The 17,132-nt window shown below is 55.6% G+C and overlaps 1 protein-coding gene and 2 long non-coding RNA genes across 4 annotated transcripts in view; 1 reads left to right on the top strand and 2 right to left on the bottom strand.

Moving 5' to 3' along the window:
- Positions 1 to 735: 735 nt before the first annotated feature.
- Positions 736 to 4,457, bottom strand: LY6E (lymphocyte antigen 6 family member E). 2 transcript variants are annotated; one of them, XM_045561370.1, is made up of 4 exons: positions 4,349 to 4,457; positions 2,205 to 2,314; positions 1,686 to 1,805; positions 736 to 1,586 (listed from the first exon to the last, which is right to left on the bottom strand). In XM_045561370.1, exons 2-4 carry the CDS (start codon positions 2,254 to 2,256, stop codon positions 1,366 to 1,368), a joined length of 393 nt encoding a protein of 130 aa, XP_045417326.1. In that variant the 5' UTR covers positions 2,257 to 2,314; positions 4,349 to 4,457; the 3' UTR covers positions 736 to 1,365. The 2 variants fall into 2 exon arrangements, with proteins under 2 accessions (XP_045417326.1, XP_045417327.1); XM_045561371.1 differs by having other exon boundaries at positions 2,205 to 2,309; positions 4,349 to 4,452.
- LOC123644926 overlaps positions 4,457 to 17,132 on the top strand; it is a 29,923-nt gene continuing 17,247 nt past the window's right edge. Inside the window, exon 1 of the long non-coding RNA XR_006737305.1 lies at positions 4,457 to 4,840. This is a non-coding gene — a long non-coding RNA (uncharacterized LOC123644926). The remainder of the gene's footprint in view (positions 4,841 to 17,132) is intronic.
- On the bottom strand, positions 4,518 to 6,061 carry LOC123644927. The gene is made up of 3 exons (XR_006737306.1): positions 6,022 to 6,061; positions 5,432 to 5,649; positions 4,518 to 4,815 (listed from the first exon to the last, which is right to left on the bottom strand). It is a non-coding gene; the product is annotated as an uncharacterized LOC123644927 (long non-coding RNA).

Here is a 17,132-nt window from a genome sequence, read left to right as displayed (position 1 = left end):
CACCAGCCAGAAGCAAAGAGTGCCAAAACACCCCAAACACCAAATACCCCAAACACCCTGACTGCAGACGCTGTCCTGGGTCCCCTTCTGGTCAGTTCCATTCAAGTTCAAACCACAATGTGGCCTGCAAAGAGGACATGGGTAGTGGCACGCCTGCCAGTCCTGGGAATGGTCAGGCTAGGGAGGGATGCCCGGCCCAGACAGTGTCCACCTGTCCCGTGTGGGAGCCCCCTGCTCCTCCCACAGGCCCTGGGACAGGCGCCACTGACCCACCCACTTAACTCCAGAGGTCTGGTCCTGCCCCCTCCACCCCAGCTGGCCCAGGCACCCTGTGTTCCCAAGTCCTAGCACCCTGGTTGCTGCCCCGCCCCATGTGCATGCTCCTTCCTGCAGGTTCTGGGCTGGGAGACTCCTCCTTTCTCTCCTACAGCCCCCCTAAACTCCCCCTCCTGTGTGGGAGGCTGAACTCCCTTGACCTGCCCAGCCTGGGGAGGAGAAAGTACAAAACATGGCAGTAGGGTGCCTTTCTATGCCTGGGGAGCAGCTGGCTGTGAGCTGGGGGGCCTCTCCTCCTCCCTCAGTGCCCCAAGTGGGCCTCAGTTTGGGACTGTGCCACAGAGGACTCCCCCAGACCCCTTGAACCTGGGCTCTCTGCTCTTCCCTCCCGCATCGGGACCCTGATTGGAGGGGGCTCCCAGGCGGGGGGGGGGGGGCAGCCACACCCAGAGCAAGAAGGGGTGGGGACATGTGTTTATTTGAGGCACCAAAGCAGCAGGAGGGCTCCAGTGGGGGTGGGAGGGGGCAGGCAGGGCTGGTAGATTTAGGGGTGGGAGCCTAAACTGGGAAGCAGAGGAAGCCCTGCCTCACAGGGGCTGCTGTCAAAGGAGTGCACTGGGGGCACAGCAACGCCAGGGAAGGGGCTCTGTGGGCTTGGGGCTCTGTGGGCTTGGGGCTCTGCAGGCTGCTCCCACCCTCCCTCCCCCAAACACAGCCTCACTCACACCTGCAGAGCCCATTACCACCCACGACCACAGCCCCCCCACATTCACGGGCACCCCATCTGGTGCAGCCAGCCTAAGGGCCGCCAGGGCCTGGGACTTAGGAAGGGTCCCGTATGTCCACAGGACTCAGTTCTGACCCCAGCACCCTAAGACATCTCATCCCTTCCCCAGTCCCCTGAGGAAGGTCACATCACTGACTCTGAAAGTGAGGATAGCTGACTCCACCTGGGCAAGGGCTGGGGCAAGTGGAGGGGATGGGCCTGACCCTGGGGCCAAGCAGGGGTGTCAGGCACGGTGAGGAGTCTGGGAGGGGCTGGGCTTTCCTTCCTGAGCTGGGTGGGGGTGGGGGCACAGGTCCGAGTGGTCAGGGGCCAGGTCGCAGCAGGGCTGGCAGCAGGCTGAGCAGTAGCCCCAGGGCCAGCAGGGCAGTGCTGGCCCGCAGCCCACCGTCGGCTGCGCTGAAATTGCACAGGAAGCTCTGGCAGCAGCGGGTGCCCACGGACGCCACACCAATATCGACACTTGGGCCCGGACAGATCGGGGAGCAGCCCTTGTTCAGGCTGTGGCCGAAGTCTACGACCTTCCCTGTGGGGGATAACAAGGTTGTGAGGGGAGACAGCCTGGCCATGGTTGGGGAGTGGCCAGGCACGGACAGCAGGCTCTGGGCCCCCCTTCAGCACTCACCAATGCCAGCAGCAGCAGACACCGTCACACAGTAGTTGTCCGAGTCAGAGCAGATGGTCGGCTTCAGGCAGTACCAGTTGCTGTTCTGATTCGTGCAGGAGAAGCACATCAGCGAGTGGGCTGCCGAGGGAGGTAATACCTGTGTCATGCCTGGGGAAGCCTCCAGCATCCACTCCCAGGTGTGACCCTGGCACTCAAACCCAATCATTTGCAAACATTTATTGAGAAGCTATTATAAGCTAGGCCCTGGGCTGGGGACCAAGGAAAGATTATGACATCAGACCCTAGCCATCGAGCAGCTCAGCTGAGTGACCACAGTGTGGCCGGGCCAGGACTGAGACCCCCAGTGGGAACAGCCAAGTGACTCATTTCACTTCGCTGGGGAGAGAGAGACCAGGAGGGTCACATGGGAGCTGGCCTGGAAGGCCCCCAGGGCATCTACTCAGGAGAGAAGGGGGAGAGGGAGTCCAGGAGGAGGGCGCAGCCCTGCAAAGGTCTGGGGGCCCCGAGGGATCTCACCTTGCTCCACACCCAGAAGCGCAGCCAGCAGCACTGCCAAGAAGACCTTCATTCTGGAGGGGACAGATGTCCTGTCTAGGAGCTCCAAAGCCAAAGAAGCCTATCCTGCTCTGGAGAGACACAGCTTGTCAGAGGACCAGGCAATCCCATGCCCAGGACCCTGGCTCACACCAGTGCCAGGCTCCAGGGCTGGGCAGGGCCTCATTAATCCCAAGGGCCATGTGTCCCATGTTGTAAATGGGGACATGGAGACAAAGAGGGGCATGGATTTGCCATGCCCGCCACAGAGCCAGCACACAGAGGGTGTTTCCGCTTCATTCCTAACCTGCCCCTTACTCAGTGCAGGCACCTTCTAGTTGGTGGCTCCTAAACCCAGGGGCGGGGGCGGGGGGGGGCACTAGAGGCCAGACAGGGAACTGGCCAACATTCTCAGAATCGCACAGAAAAGGGGGCAGAGGGAGTAGACCTGCCTGTGTTCCTGGAGGTGGGGAATAGAGGTCAGAAACAATATTAGCTAATCTGTACCCAGAACTTTCCTTCAGCCAGCTCCGTGCCTCGATTCCAGGCAACTCCCCCAGTGTGCAGAGCAGGAGGCTGTGCTGGGAGCATGACTCAGGAGGGAGCCTTCCCATTCTTTATGTCATTCAGTTCTGAAGACAACAGCCCCTAAGCATCTGCTGTCCCCCATTCTGTGGCTGGGAAATGGGCTCAGAGAGACAAAGCTGTGTGCTCCCAGCCAAACCAGCAGGAAGGGGCACAGATGAGCCTCAACTAGCGCATCTCGGGGCCTGCTCCTTGGGGAGCTGCATCAGGACCCGTCCTCAGGCAGGAGCCCATGCACTGGGTGGAGAAAGAGCCTGGAACACGACCAGCCGGTGTTCTGCTTCTCTATTTTGTATGTGGCGGAGTGTTGAAGGAGGAGCCTGCTACTCCAGCCAGAGACAACCCTGGTGGCAGGGGTGGTCCAGGCCTGGGGAGCCCAAGGGCCACTGGAGGGGAAGGAGAATGCCAAGGAAAGATACACCTGGGGAGGGGCTGGCAGAGGCCTCGAAGGGGAAAGCAGCAGGTGAGGCCCAAGACCTGGGCTGACAACATGGAGTTGGGAGAAGGGCCCCAGATGGCCAAGAACAGTCCCAAGGGCAGCTGGGGCCTCTCCCCACCTCCAGGCAGCCCAAGGAATAAGGAGTCTCTAACTCCTCCCCCATAAAGTGAGGTTTTGGTGTGGAGGAGCACTGAGCTGTCTCCAAGGTAGCCCTGGCATGCAGGGCCACAAACAGGTCCAGCTGGCACTGCCACCTGTCCACCACAAGGCACCTAACCAAGCGGGCTGCCAGGCGGAGTTAAGGCACTGGCGGAGTGGAAGGGCAGTTAGTAGGGTCGGGCAGGACTCTTTGGAGCTTTCGGATGCGCAAAGGGAGCCAGCAGGCTGTGGGGGCAGCGCCACCTGGGACGCAGGCTCACAGGAGCTGACTCCTGGGAAAGCCAGGCATCTAATGGGTGCCCAGCCGCAAGAGAGAAAGGAGCCTCTCCTGGTCTCCTGGGATGGGAAGGGAAAGGTGGTCTACCTCAGGAGACCTGGGCTCCCAGGCACCTCACTTGCCAGCACCGTCAACGCTGAACAAAGAGCTTCCGCCCTCTTCCCCAGGGCAGGTTCCAGCCCCCCAGGGTAACCCACCAGGGCAGTTAATTCTCTCCTTCCTGCCAGGAGCTTCCCCAGGAACCCGCGCCCCTTCCTCCAGTCAAGAAGGCTGTCCTTTCCCAGTCCCATGTTGGGAACTCAGGGGTGTCTAGAGTCAGACGACTGGACCCCAGTGGGTGCGCAGCCCTGGGCCACCTAGCCGGGAGGGCGTCTTGCAGCAATCGCCGCCCGCTCCCGCCCGCGATCCCTGCGGGGATGGGAACAGAGGCTCAGCTCCCTGGGGACTGGCCCGCCGGCAGCCCCGGACCCCAGTTTCCCCAAGCCCCTCTCCTGCGCCTGCGCCTTGCTCCCCTCTCCCCTCTCCTAGTCCCCGGCCCCCCGTAGGGCGCCTTCCGTCCCGCGCGGTCTGGGCCGGGGAACGCGCGCACCGCGGCGCAGGCCGCCCTGTCCCAGCGCGTCCCCGCAGGCTGCGAAGGCACCCCGGGCCCCAGGCCCGCGGACTCACCGCCCGGCGGACCCAGATGCCAGCGGCCTCGCGCGTTCGGGACAGCAGAGGCAGGAGCAGCAGCGACTCCCAGGCAGGCCGCGCGCTGGGCGGATGCGGGGGCGGGCGTCGGGCGGGGCCTGGGGGCGGAGTCAGGGGCCTTGACGCCGGCTGGGCCCGGGTCCCCGCGGCACCCATTCCAGGGGACCTGGGACTGCAGCCCTGTTGCGCGAGCGCCATCCCCTCTACCCCCGGACTCTGACCGGCGCCCAGCGTCCGCCAGTGCGCGCTGGGCTTCCCCGTAGCCACCTGGGCCCCCCCAGGTCCCAGTGACAGAGGGGGAGGCTGAAGCCCGGAGAGGGCCTGAGAGCCCCCTAAATACCCCAGCGAAGTGGGGCCTGAGGCACGGCCGGTCCTCCTACCCGGCCCTGCTGTGCGCCGGCCGGTCCTTCTAGTTCTCTTGAGAGTGGTGACATCGCGGGACAGACCTGGCGAGGTTGGACATGTGACCAGGTCAGTGTGACAGTCACTGACACCTCGTTCTGGCCAGGGGGTGGAGGGCGGGTGGTGCTCCCTCGCAGGCCAGGAGGCCCACAGGTAACCAGACGCGTTTTGGGGCTGAGCGCAGAGGGGGCGACGAGCAGACCTAGGAATCCCTTCTGCAGAGTGGGGTTCGGGGGTGAGGACGCAGGGCTGATGGATTCAGCACCGCGCCCCCTAAGCCTCGGGCTTCCTGAGGTCTTCCCGTCCCGTGCCGGCTCCAAGCGAAGTTGTTCCTTGGTCATCCCACAGGTAGGGGTGGGGAGATCGAGCAAGGATCGGGAGGTTGCAAACGTGGGTTCTGGTTTCTGTGGCTTCTGTGACACAGGTCTGACCAGGAGAGCTGGGCCGGGCTGGAGCACCCCCTCCCCCGAAGCGCAGGGCGCCTCCTGCCCACCCCGCAACCTGGGCCAGGACCCCCTCAGCCTGGGCCGGACCCAACAGCCGGTCAGCTGTCACAGAGGTCCTTCGACAAAGTCAGCCCGATCTGGCCCCTCAGTGTAGATCTGGGAAGCCCCTGTTAGAACGAAGTCCCGAATCCTTAGCCTGACCTTTCACGGATACCTTTCAGGCCTTCTGTCTCTCAGTGCACACTAGTGCCTTTCCATCTGCCGGTATTTGCGGAGCTCCTGCTGTGTGGTCCTGCTCGGCATCTCGGGACAGGGCTGGGGGGAGCCCGCAGCAGCCTGGAGGGGCTGGAGGTCCCCCTCTGCCAGCCCTGCAAAGCCCCTCCCACGGGGTTATGGGCTGCTGGATCTCTGCCACCTGCTTGTTGTCCAGAGCTGTAAGAGAGGGAATGGGCTGAGTTAGAAAAATAGCAAAGAGATTTTTCTGTCTTTTGAAAACTTCCTGCACTCTTTTTGGGAACTGCGTTCTGGCCTGCATCCCTGAGGCAGGTTAAGTCTTTTGTTAAAACTCCCAGGGGGTGCCAGGCCCCCAGGTGGGCGGCTGGCGGAGCTCACAGGTTTTGTTTTTGGCAGAGATGGGATGATTAGAATAGTTAACCACAGTAATTGCCTGAAGCCCAGAACCCTCCCTTTAAAAGCTCTGTATTTCTGCCTATGTTCAGGAAATCTGCGATCTCGAGACTGGAAGGTCTACCATATTTTCTCCTTTGTTGGCAAAGTAAATGTCTTTTTCCTTCCTCCTCTAACCGCTTGTTCTCGTTCTTTTGGCCTCGTGGACAAGTGGCCGCATACCGCCGTCTTCACAGCACACTTCCTGTCAGGAGCTGTTGCAACTGGCACTTCTCAGTGTTCTGGGTGGCAGCTATGGTGACAGCAAGGGCCCCAGGGAAGGGACTTGTTAACTATGCACAGGGGAGGGGAGGAAGAGGCAGGGGGAGGTTCAAGGAGGCCTGAGGCAGGGTGACAGGGTAGCCAGGATGGAGCTGGGGCAGAGAGACACCCTGTAACAGGGGACCAGTCACAGGGGCAGGTCTGGGGGTGCATTCAGTGTGATGTGAGTGTGTGTGTGTGAGTGTGTGTGTGAGAGTGGGGGGGGCATGTGGTGTGTGTGTGTTTGGTGTGTGGTGTGTGTGAGTTTGTGGGGCCGTGTGTGTGTGTGTGTGTGTGTGTGTGTGTGTGTGTGTGAGTTTGGTATGTGTGAGTGTGGAGGTGGTGTGTGGTGTATGTGTGGCATGTGTGTAAGTATAGAGGCTGAAGCTGGGACTCTGTGTCACAAGATGTCCCTGCCACAGTGTGGTGACATCCTCCTGTGAACTAAAAATCTTAAGGCTCCCCCCCAGCTGACTGAATGGACCCCCCTCTTGGCAAAGGGGATACCCTAAAACTGAGCTGCCTGCCATGAGTGGGGAGGTCAGAGATGCCTCACCATGCCCCCTCCTTTCTTGGAAACATCCTCCCTAACACCTTAACAGGCCTAAGGCCATACAAGATAAACCTGCAGGTCCACAATTTATACGACAAATACATGGCCTGTGGCTTGTCTCTGATTAACAGACTTGTTTATCTTAAAACATTCCCAGACTTTAGACCGAAGCTTCATTTTAACCAATTGCAATAACCAATTGCAAGTCAAAGAGTCTAAACCCACGTATAACCAGAAAGCGCCCCCACTTGAGATGTCCCACCTTTTGGGGCCCATCCTGTGTACACCTTCCCTGTATTGATTTACAACCTCACCTGTAACCCCTGTCTCCCTGAAATGTATAAAACCAAACTGTAACTCAGCCACGGAGTCCACTTGCTCAAGGCTTCTTTGGCGTGGTTCCAACCCATGGTCCTCAAATCTGGCTCAGAATAAACCTCTTTAAATTATTTGACACAGTTTGGCTTCTTTTCCTTTGACACTTGGGTGGGAGTTCCACAGCTTTGGGGGTGATGCCCCAGCTGTCCCCAAGGACAAGAGACATCCAGCAGGCTGTGGCCCAGGGTGTCCCTCTGCGTCCAGGTCCTTGGTGATCTCTCCCCACATCTGGGTCTCACCGCAGGGGATAGGCGGGCCTATCTGGGCGAGGCTGTCTCCTGTCCATCCCTGGAGCATTTTTTCTTGTACATCATGAACTTCGGCCTAGTCCTGAACAGGAGAGCTTGAAAGCTTCTCCCAACTACTGTGGTACCCCACCCCTTACCACCCCCCACCACTCCCAATGTAATTTGATGAATTTCAGTCTCCTTAGGGGGCAAGCACATTTTATCTTGGCATTTCCCGTCAGCTTTTATATTTGCTACTTGCTCAGTGTCCCCTCCTAGATCGCCAGCTCTTGAGGGCTGGGGTTTGGTCTGTGCACCAGCACCCAGGGCCAACACTGTGGCAGGTGCCCAGTGAGTATGTATGGGACAAGAGCATGGGTGGGCTTTGCCCATTCAAGACAGGACCCTCTGATTCAGAACACAGCTGCACTGGAGGGGGGCCCTGGTGATTCTGGACATCCAGCTCACAATGTCCTCATGCTCACTGCTGTGGACCAGCCATGAGACTCAGAATCCCTTGAAAACATTGTATCTAAATGATCCTGGCTGTGCATGGCCAAGCCAGGGGTTTGTGCAGTGCCAGATGATGGAATCTGTGGGGTCATTCCTTGAAACGCGCGACGGGGTGGGGGCCTGGCTGGCTCCCTGGATTCTGTGAGTAGTGGGGAATGTCTGAGCAGTGAGTGTGGGCCCCTCCCTCAAACTGCAGCAGACCCAGGATGTGATGTTAGGGGCCATTTTTCAGAAAAGAAGCCCCTCCCTAGGTGGCTTGCATACCCAGGGGTCGCCAGCCAGCACACATTCCCTGGGTCTGGAGTGATGCCAGAGAGTCTCCGTTAACAGGCCCCCAGCCATGATGGACCCGCTCACATTCCCTTCCTGCCGGCTCAACTACCCCCGGCTGCCCAGGCCAAAGGAGGGTCTCCCACTGCAATGCTGTGGTTGCTCTTTCCACACGCACCCCTGTGCTGCAGGGCCCTCTCCTGTTCTGGCTTCACCCATGTGCCCCAGTGCCCCAGTGCCCCTTTGGCCCTCACACGTCTTGTGATTTAGAAGTTGCAGACTCATCATGTGGCCTTGGGCCCCCTCTGACGGTGCTCTGCACCCCTGACCACCACCATTTTCCACGCAGGTGACGGAAGAGCGCTCCAGTGAGACACCGGTGGGAAAGCAGGAAGCCTCCGGTTCAGCTATCTGGAAGCTCCTGGAACCAGTCCTCCTGGGTTTTTAGGGAAGCTTCTTTATGGCATTCCTTCCTCCAGAGCACGGGTCTTCTGACCTATAATCAGAGAGGCAGGAAAGAGTAGACTCCTGCCTTGGGCAAGTGAAAGGAGGGCAGGAGAAGGTCAGAGAGATTCTATTTTCTGAGGCCTAAAGCACTCAACATTATAACAAAAGACTGCATGCAGTATGGGCTGTGGGAGTTATGTTCCAGGAACCAGAAACAAAAACCAGTATGTGTGTGTGTGACACCATAGGCACCGCCTGGTTTTCAAGCATGGATCCCTTACAGTTAAACGATCGTATCTGTCAGAGCATTTACGTTGTTGTAGCATTTATAAAACAAGCAGCAGTACTGCCAACCCAAATTTGCCTAACGTTTGGAGAAGCCAGTGTGGGGTAGGGGTGGACTTTACTAAGGTTCCAACCAAAGCCTTGATAGTGTTGTATTAAGATCTTTGTTTTAACCCCATTGTCCTGTGAAAGGGCTGTATATGCAAAGCAACTCCCAAATGCAGAAGGAGCCTCGAAACCAAAGAAGGAGGCAGACAAACCCAGTTTGTCAGTAAAGGGTGATTTACTGGGGGACTTACAGATAGAAGCGTGGTCTTGGGGACAGCAAGACAGATAGACTTGTGCATCGCTACTCCACAGACTCAGGGCTTGCACACCTGGGGAGAGGTGCACATGCTCTCCAGGGACACCTGGGGACAGCCCTCCAGAGCAGGCAGGAATGCGACGTGTGGCACAGCCTATGATTTGTGCGATAACATCAAGGGTGCTTTGATCCAAAGGCAGGATTTACAGTTAGTGCGTGTTCTGACACTCAGGACAGTCAATAAAGCAGGATCAGGAGGCGTTCATGGGACTGGGGTTAGTCAGGTCGACGTGGCAGATCAGCATCTGTGGTGCAGTCACCCCTGTCTCCACACCCATCAATTCCCAGGTGATTCATCCCCTTTCTTAGTGACAGCTAAGGATCCCCAGCCTGTTGAACGAGTCCCATAGCTCTGCCCTTTCTTTTCCCCTTAGTGTCATCCCTATCAATGTTGTCTTTATTCACCTTATTTCTTAATAACTTTAAAAATTTCCACCTTTCTGGGATGAGTCCTTTCACTGTCCCTTTTGCCTTCCCCTATTCTCTTGTGCATGCCAACGTTTTATCAGCATCTGTAAAACCCTTGAGAGGAAACTGAGGTAGCAAATTAGATAAGGGTTGTCTGTGGGTAGTTCAGTTTGCAGCAGTGACGTCACACGGGGCACCCACGTAGAAGCAGAATAAGTCACAGCAGTTACTATGACCTGGGTCCCGGGCATAGTCATGGGGTGAACAGCCGAGTCCCGTGTGGCTTGCATCCAAAGCATGTCAGCTGCTGCATCCGGGATGCTCCAATCTAAGTTTGCAGGGGGTGCCGGGCAGTCCCCCTTCTCACGGTAAACAGACCTTACGGCGGCTTTTATCCAGCCCACCAGGCCGGCTGTCCCCTCAGGAATAACCTGCTGTGTTGGGATCATACATACCCATCTGTGAGTGTGCAGTCGTGAGCCGTGGGTCCCGCATCAACCCAAACACATTCTGCCGCTCTGCAGCATTAAAACCGGAGACACTGCCCCTAAACTAGTTACTCTCACAATCACTTTTAGAAAAGGCTCCTCCGGAAGCTGATGACACTGATCTACAAAATGGAGCAGTTCCTTCACACTGCAGCCTCTGGTTTCAGTTGTCACTTGGTTTTGTCCTCTACCTCATTGGCTGCCTTCTTGGTGACCACAGGTTTCAGAGGTACTTTCTGTTCTCCCTGCATAATTTTCCCTTTTGTGGGTTTGAGGCTGCTGGCCTGAGCTCAGACAGGCCCACATCTGAGCTTGGTCCAGCCTCAAGGCCAACCCAGCACTTTCCTTTAAGCTGTTTCAGACACACAACTTCTCATTATTTAGCATTTCCTTGCATGTCCCATGAGCCAGCTCCTCAGGAGTTGGGTCGACCACCATCTCTTAATTCCATTAGTAGCTTTTCCTTTTGGTAACTTAGCACCATAGCCATGGCTCCATATCGTGCATGACCACGTGGCCACCTGGGAGTCAGAGGTTCCCCACCCCCACCCTTTCCTCTTTTCTCTTCCCAAGCCATATGTTTCTGTGAGCTGGGTCTGCCCTAGCAAATCCTGCTACTCTGTCACCAACTGCACACGACACAACATCAACACAGACTTCCCTCACCAAAAGCAGGGGATCTCTCCCCACCAGGAGCAAGGAAGCAGCTCTGCAGAGGACACCAGCTGGGTGTCAGTCCATTCCTATCCCACACCATCTATCCCACACCATCTACCCGGAGATAGTGTCAGATACCACAGGGTAACGGCTCAGTCCCCAAGATGCCCCCCCAAGACACCAGTTGCAGGTCTGAGCCTCCGGAACTCCTGACCAGCTTCAAGTTGGGGTTCCCATGACACCCTCTTTGGGTTTGATTTGGAGTGCCTCACAGAACTCAGGGAAAGATGCTTATTGGTTTATTCTAAAGGATATTATGAAAGGTACAGGTGAAGAGGGGTACAGGTATGGGGAAGGGACGGAGCCTCCATGTCCCCTACCGGACACCCTGCCCTCTAGGAACCTCTGTGAGTTCAGCCCTCCGAAGCTCCCCAGGCTTGTCCTTCTGGGTTTGTATGGAGACTTCAGTACATGGCATTCCTTCCTCCAGGGTATGGCGCAGGCCACTCTGGGATGAGGGTCTCATGACCCACAGTCAGAAAGGTGGAGAAGAGTAGATCCTGCCTTGGGCAGGTGAAAGGGCAGGAAAAGGTCAGAGAGATTCTTTTTCCCAGGGCCTAAAGCACCCAACATTATAACAAGACTATAACACGGGCTGTGGGGCGTATGAGCCTGAAAGCAGGGACGAAAACCTAATATATATCATAACACCACACCCACTTCCTCCCTGGCAGTGCCTCCCTGAGCTGAGGGTGCCAGAAGCCTGCAGAGGCCTGTTGTCTGCCACAGTGGGCAAGTCTCCATCCTCGGTAGGTGTCCTGGGATAGCGACATGTTCTCCAGACACAGGGAGACCGTGGCGGAAGGCGGGGGAAGCCCAGCAGGGCAGAAGGGCTGAGGAGGTGGTGGCCCCGTGGGAGCGGGTGCAAACCTTCATGCTGCCTACTCCTCCTACCAGTCCTTTGTCCTTGCAGAGGCTTCTGAGGTTTGGATTGGGAGCACTTGCAATTTGCGGGGCTCATGTGCTGCGGGATGCCTCCCAGTCCTGTCCTGGGCCTGGACCCAGGCATGAGCAGGTCAGGAGGGTCCTGATCAGAGCCCCAGCTGGGGCAGCCAGGAGAGATTGGTGCCACTGTCCCCACCTGCAGGCTAGTGCCCCAGCTGCTGGTGGGCATTAACAGGGTCAGCAAGCTGATGGAGTCTCACATCACCCCACACTTAGTGGGGTCCTGAGGCCTCAGATAAGGTAACACATACCCTGACATTGGCATCTTGGCTTAAAAGGGAAGCAGCTCTTCCCACTCCAGGCCTGGTTGGGTGCATCAGCCGCCTGAGATCTGCCCATGGCCAGGAGCTGTAGGCCTCGTCCTGCCATGTCCTCCCCCAGTGAGTGGCTTCTCCCACTTCCTGTGTCTCTTGCAGGGAAGGGATCCTCGAGCTGACCCACCAGGCCTGACTGGCTGGGGCAGAGGGCAAGGTGGGGCATGCGGGGCTTTGCCCAGGCTCTAGCGGGAGGGAGGCCATCTCCCGGCTTCAGCTCAGTGCAGGGAGAGCAGCCTGAGCAGGGGCTGGTGCTGCCCAGCTCGGCCTGACCTCTCCAGGCCCAGTCCCCACATCTCAGCGTGCAGCGCTCAGTGCCCCCTTCTTAGGCTCTGCTCCCGCCTGTCTCTGGGCACAGTGCAGTGTGCTCAAGCGACTTCATAGAGTCTGCTCCCACCACTGGGACCCTGGGTGCTTCCTCTAACTCACACTCCCTCTCGGGGCCTTTGCACTGGCTGTTCCCAAACCTGGCACAGAAGTTGGCCTCCCTGCGCCAGTGCCCACGTCAGGGAGGTCTTCGCTGGCCCCCCACTTCAGTCACCCCCACTTGGTTTTAGGCTCCATGAGAGATGGAACCCATTCCTGTGTGCTCACGGCCGTGTCCCCACACGTCTGTGGTGGGCACACTACTTTGATGAATTTGAATGGAAATACATGAGGGATGGTATTGTGCGAACAAAAACCACAAGCCTAGAATTTAAAAGCATGGTGTTGTCTGTAAGGATGGTGTGGCAGAAAGGAGGGGCGGGGGACCCCCGTGCGCCAGTTCCTTCACACGCCAGGACCACAGGCTCTGTGTGTTCAGACCCTCCATGAACTGCCCCGTGGCCAGCTGGGCCCAGGAGCGCCTCCGCGAGGGGAGAGCAGGGCTTCACATGTCAGCAATCCTGAGAAGGGCTCTTAGGCAGGCACCGTAACTCCTTGAAACCCAGTCCAGTATTTGTTCCAGAAAACAATGAAGACACTTAACTGAAATCACAGGGTTGTCCCGGAGTAGAACATTAAGACTCTTGTGAGTTGAGGCTTTGTCTTTGAAATTTCTCTTGGTTAAGGAGGCTCGTTTCCCTTTGGACCAAGATGAGGGGCTCAGCAGGTAAACCCTGACCTGCATAGAGAGGGGCGCTGGGGCCTGGGCTGCCCAGTGGTGGCTGAGGAGACACAGGGGGCAGGACCTTCTTACAGCAACACCCCGCTAACTACCTGCCCAGGCATGTCTGAAGAACTCACCACCTCCTGTTTGGCAAAAGGTACTGCGTTCCCGCCAGCCTCTGCCAGCCTGGTGTGCTCCTCCTGACAGCCACCACCTCCCACTGGGCCGTTGGCCCTCCTGCTGGGGCCCCACACCGTAGCAGTGGTGTTGGGAGTGACCCGGGGTGGGGACTCTGCATCTCCTCATTAGCCTGGGGGGCTGTTTGCCCTTCCCTGGGGCTACCCAGAGCTGGGCTCTCCCACAGCTGCCAAGCACGAGTCAGGACACTGGCTGGGGGGACTGCCAGCCTCCCTCCCAGCTGGCTTCACCCTCAGGCCCCGCTCCTGGCCTGCAGACTGGTCAGCGGGGGTGAGTGCCTGGATGTTCCAGGTTGAGGGTCCTGGGGGTCCGGGACCAGCTCCTCACACAGCCCCAGCGCTGCACCCCCAAAGCTGTGTGCTTTCTCCCAGGGATGGGCCCCTTTCCTCCAGGAAGTCTCTCCTGTCAACCTAAAAGGAAGACGCTGAGGCAAAATTAATAGAAGTAGAAAGTTTTGTAGGGGCCATGGGAAAGTTCCCCTTCACCCTCTGAAGGTTTGCTAAAAAATCAACTCACAAAAGGCAGATTAATTAGAGAAAAGACATACAAATTCATTTAACGTGTACACAGGAGCCTTCAGAACGAAGACCCAAAAATACAGGGGAAATTGTCCATTTTTATGTTAAGGTTTAACAAAGCACCCAGGGCCTTATAAAAGTACAATTGGACAAAAGGGTATGACCAACGCTAGCAGACTGAGTAGGGAAGCCAGCAAGGCCTGACTGTCTGGATTCTTGGCTTCCTCCTAAGAGTGGGGCAGGACCCTCTCTGGAATGGGGGTCTCATGACCTACCGTCAAATGAAATAGGTCAGATGATTTCATTACAGCCAGTTTTTACACAGAGAGGTGGGGCGGGCGGGTATTTAGAGTAATATTTTTAGGTTTTGTCACTGGCTTTGAGGAAAAGGGGTTCTAGTTCCTATGACCCACATGGGGAAGAGGGATTCCTGTTCCTATGGCCAGCCTCGGGGAGAAGGGGACTGAGGCAGGAGGGTAGGAGAAAGTCAGAGAGACACTTTGGCTTCTGAGGCCTTTGTTTTGAGGCACAGTTTTCTGAGTCCCAACAGTTTATTTGGGCCACGCTTGAGGATTGCACCCCCAGAGCACAGATTCATGCTGCCCTGAATATACACACTGAGTAGCAGCAGTTACGTGGGACTTTGACAGGAGTGGCTGATGCAAAGTTGTGTGTTAGGAACTGGTTTACAGAAGTAACACTGACTAGCGGTTGGCTATTGGGTATGGGTTATAGTGTCTGGTGTGGCAGTGTTGTGTTAATCTGTAGCTACATGTGCAATAGCAAGCAGTTTCCAGAAACGATACACAGCTTGATGGGACTAGGATGTGATTGCTCTCTCATCTTAATGTCTTTCTGGGCCTGATAATTTAAAAGGACTCACATTCCTCAGATAAAAGTTCTTTTCTTTTCTCAATCCTAACCGGGTGTGTGTGCCAGCCTCCTTCCCCCAGCCCTGGAGCAAGGGGAAGAGGACCTGTACCCAGGGCAGCGCTGGGCTGTTTCCTTCCTCCCTGCCTCCAAGATCAGCTCCACAGACTGACTGCTGTGCTCTGGCAGACCTGAAAATAAATTGGAGGGAGAAAATAAGTCAATACTGGTGCATTAGTTATAAAAATGTGACTCTGAAACTTAGGGATTTACAATAGCAATAAACATTTCTTATCTCACAGATTTATTATCTGTGGGTTGTTTAGAAGTGGCCTAGTTGGTGGTTCTGCTGTGGGTAGTGAGCCAAGATGTCGGGAGTGGGGTCATCTGAAGGGTCAACTGGAGCGGGAGGACCTGCTTCTGGCATGGTGCCCTGGCGTTGCCGGCAAGTTGGTGCTGGCTGTTGGCAGGAGGCCTCAGGTTCTTCTTACGTGGTGCTCCCCAAAGGGTTCCTTGAGTGTCCTCACGTTGCAGCAGCTGGCTTCCTCAGATGGGGTGTCCCAGAGAGCATGGCAGAAGCTGTGGTGTTCTTTGCAACCTGGTCTCTGAAGTCACCCAGTGTCACTGCCACATTTTATTTGTCAGAAGTGAGCTTTTAAGACTGATTCTGCCTTTTGAAAGGAGGAGTATCAAAGAATTTGTAAACATACTTTAAAAACACCACAGCTAGGAATGAAAACAAAGATATAACTATAGAAAAGGAAGCGATTAAGTGATTTATACAATATTATGTACAATTTTATGGCAAGAAATTTGCCATACACACACACGTGAAATATATCAGCAGAATATGTGGAAAACTTGGGTAATTCAATGATAAAGGAAGAAATTGGCAAGTTTGGTTCAGATTTATTATTGCATTCAATGGTAGGATGTCATGAAAAAGAAAAAAAAAAGATTTATTATTGCAAAAGGTGCCAAGACCAGATGGTTTTAAAGCTGAGTCTTTCTAGTTGGTAAGGAACAGGTTCTTCTAGTATTACTAAAAATATTCCAGAAAATAGAAAGGAATGGAAAATTTCACATTTTAGATAGCTAAGTGAAATAAAATAAAATCCTAAATCCTTGCTGGCTGAACAGACCCCTTCTTGGCCAAGGGGACCCCAGAGAATACTTAAAACTGAGTTCCGAGCCATGACAGGATGGGAGGTAAGACTCGCCTCATTATACCCACTCCCTTGCTAACAGCTATCAGACTTTTTTCCTGAGGGCGAAACAGAAAGCAATGTTGTGACCAATCCAGACCTGCATTCTCTTCTGCTCAGAGCCCGCCAACCATGGAGTAGTTTACCCAGTCTATGGAGCATGCTCAGAGAGGGTGTTCATGTCCTTGCTTCACCTTTTGCATAGAGGGCTGCCATGTTCCAAACACGAACCCCATAAAGGGCATAAGGCTGCATTGCACAGGTGCATGTTCCCCATTCCTGAATATTCATGACTCTTCCTATAGCTTGTTAAATATGTACATTTGGCCACCCCACTCAGCATAAATTCCTGTCTCCATTGTCCCTGCCTTGACATGTGTTCTGGCTTCTGGCCAGGGTTCTGCTTCCCAGCCTGTCGGAATGGCCACCCCCAGGCTGTAACCTTTTATGAGAAATAAAGCTCTCCTTTCCAAATGTATGAACCTCATCACTTTGCAGTTAATAGCTAATACAAACTTCTTATCAACTTTTGATATAGTATAAAAAATACTCTAATTCATTTAGTAATATGGATGCAAAAAGTTCAAATAAAATACCATAAATTCATTCCCAGTCACTTATTACAGAAAAGCACACCATGGCAGGCCTGGTCACCTGTTATATGAGATTTGAATTATTTTGATATGGGACATAGCACAGTGACACTTGGAGAGATGGAAGGCAGAACTCTTTGTCATTTACGCCTCCAAACAAGAAAGGCTGCCAGGCAGGGCCACACAGGGGGCACCCCAGGGACAGGGTACCAACCAGCTGGGGCTGTCGGGGCAGCTTGTGTATGGCCAGCAGGGTTGGGGCAGCTAGGTTTTGTGGGCTCCCGATGGACTGGCTAATTTGAATGATTTTGGCACACAGCACAGGGCTCTCCCTAGCTGTCTGGCTCTTGGCCTGGGGCAGTCAGGGCGATGTGAGAGGCGGATAAGGCATTGGTTGCAGTGTGGACTTGATCAGCTGCTCAAGAAGGGAGATGACAGGCCTCCAGCTGGGGCCTCAAAACTGGGTCAAGACAGCACATTAATAATAATGGAAATCAAGTCATATGACCCACGAAGGCCAGGAGAGCAGAGTATGTCCTGAAGCTGGGGCAGTTGTCACATACCGCATGTACCTGCTGGCTGCGGGGCAAGAGTCTCTGTGAGCT

This window comes from Lemur catta, chromosome 9 (genome assembly GCF_020740605.2).
Source record: "Lemur catta isolate mLemCat1 chromosome 9, mLemCat1.pri, whole genome shotgun sequence".
Taxonomy (NCBI): Eukaryota; Metazoa; Chordata; class Mammalia; order Primates; family Lemuridae; genus Lemur; species Lemur catta.
This window is presented reverse-complemented; position numbering and strand designations above follow the sequence as displayed.

What these genes read in the sequence shown, in the direction of transcription:
- LY6E (XM_045561370.1), bottom strand. Translation starts at nt 2,256, where the DNA reads ATGAAGGTCTTCTTGGCAGTGCTGCTGGCTGCGCTTCTGGGTGTGGAG. An exon ending in GCTTCTGGGTGTGGAGCAAG is followed by an intron (nt 1,806 to 2,204) that starts GTGAGATCCCTC and finishes CTCCCTCGGCAG; the next exon opens with CCCACTCGCTGATGTGCTTC. An exon ending in GTCTGCTGCTGCTGGCATTG is followed by an intron (nt 1,587 to 1,685) that starts GTGAGTGCTGAA and finishes TATCCCCCACAG; the next exon opens with GGAAGGTCGTAGACTTCGGC.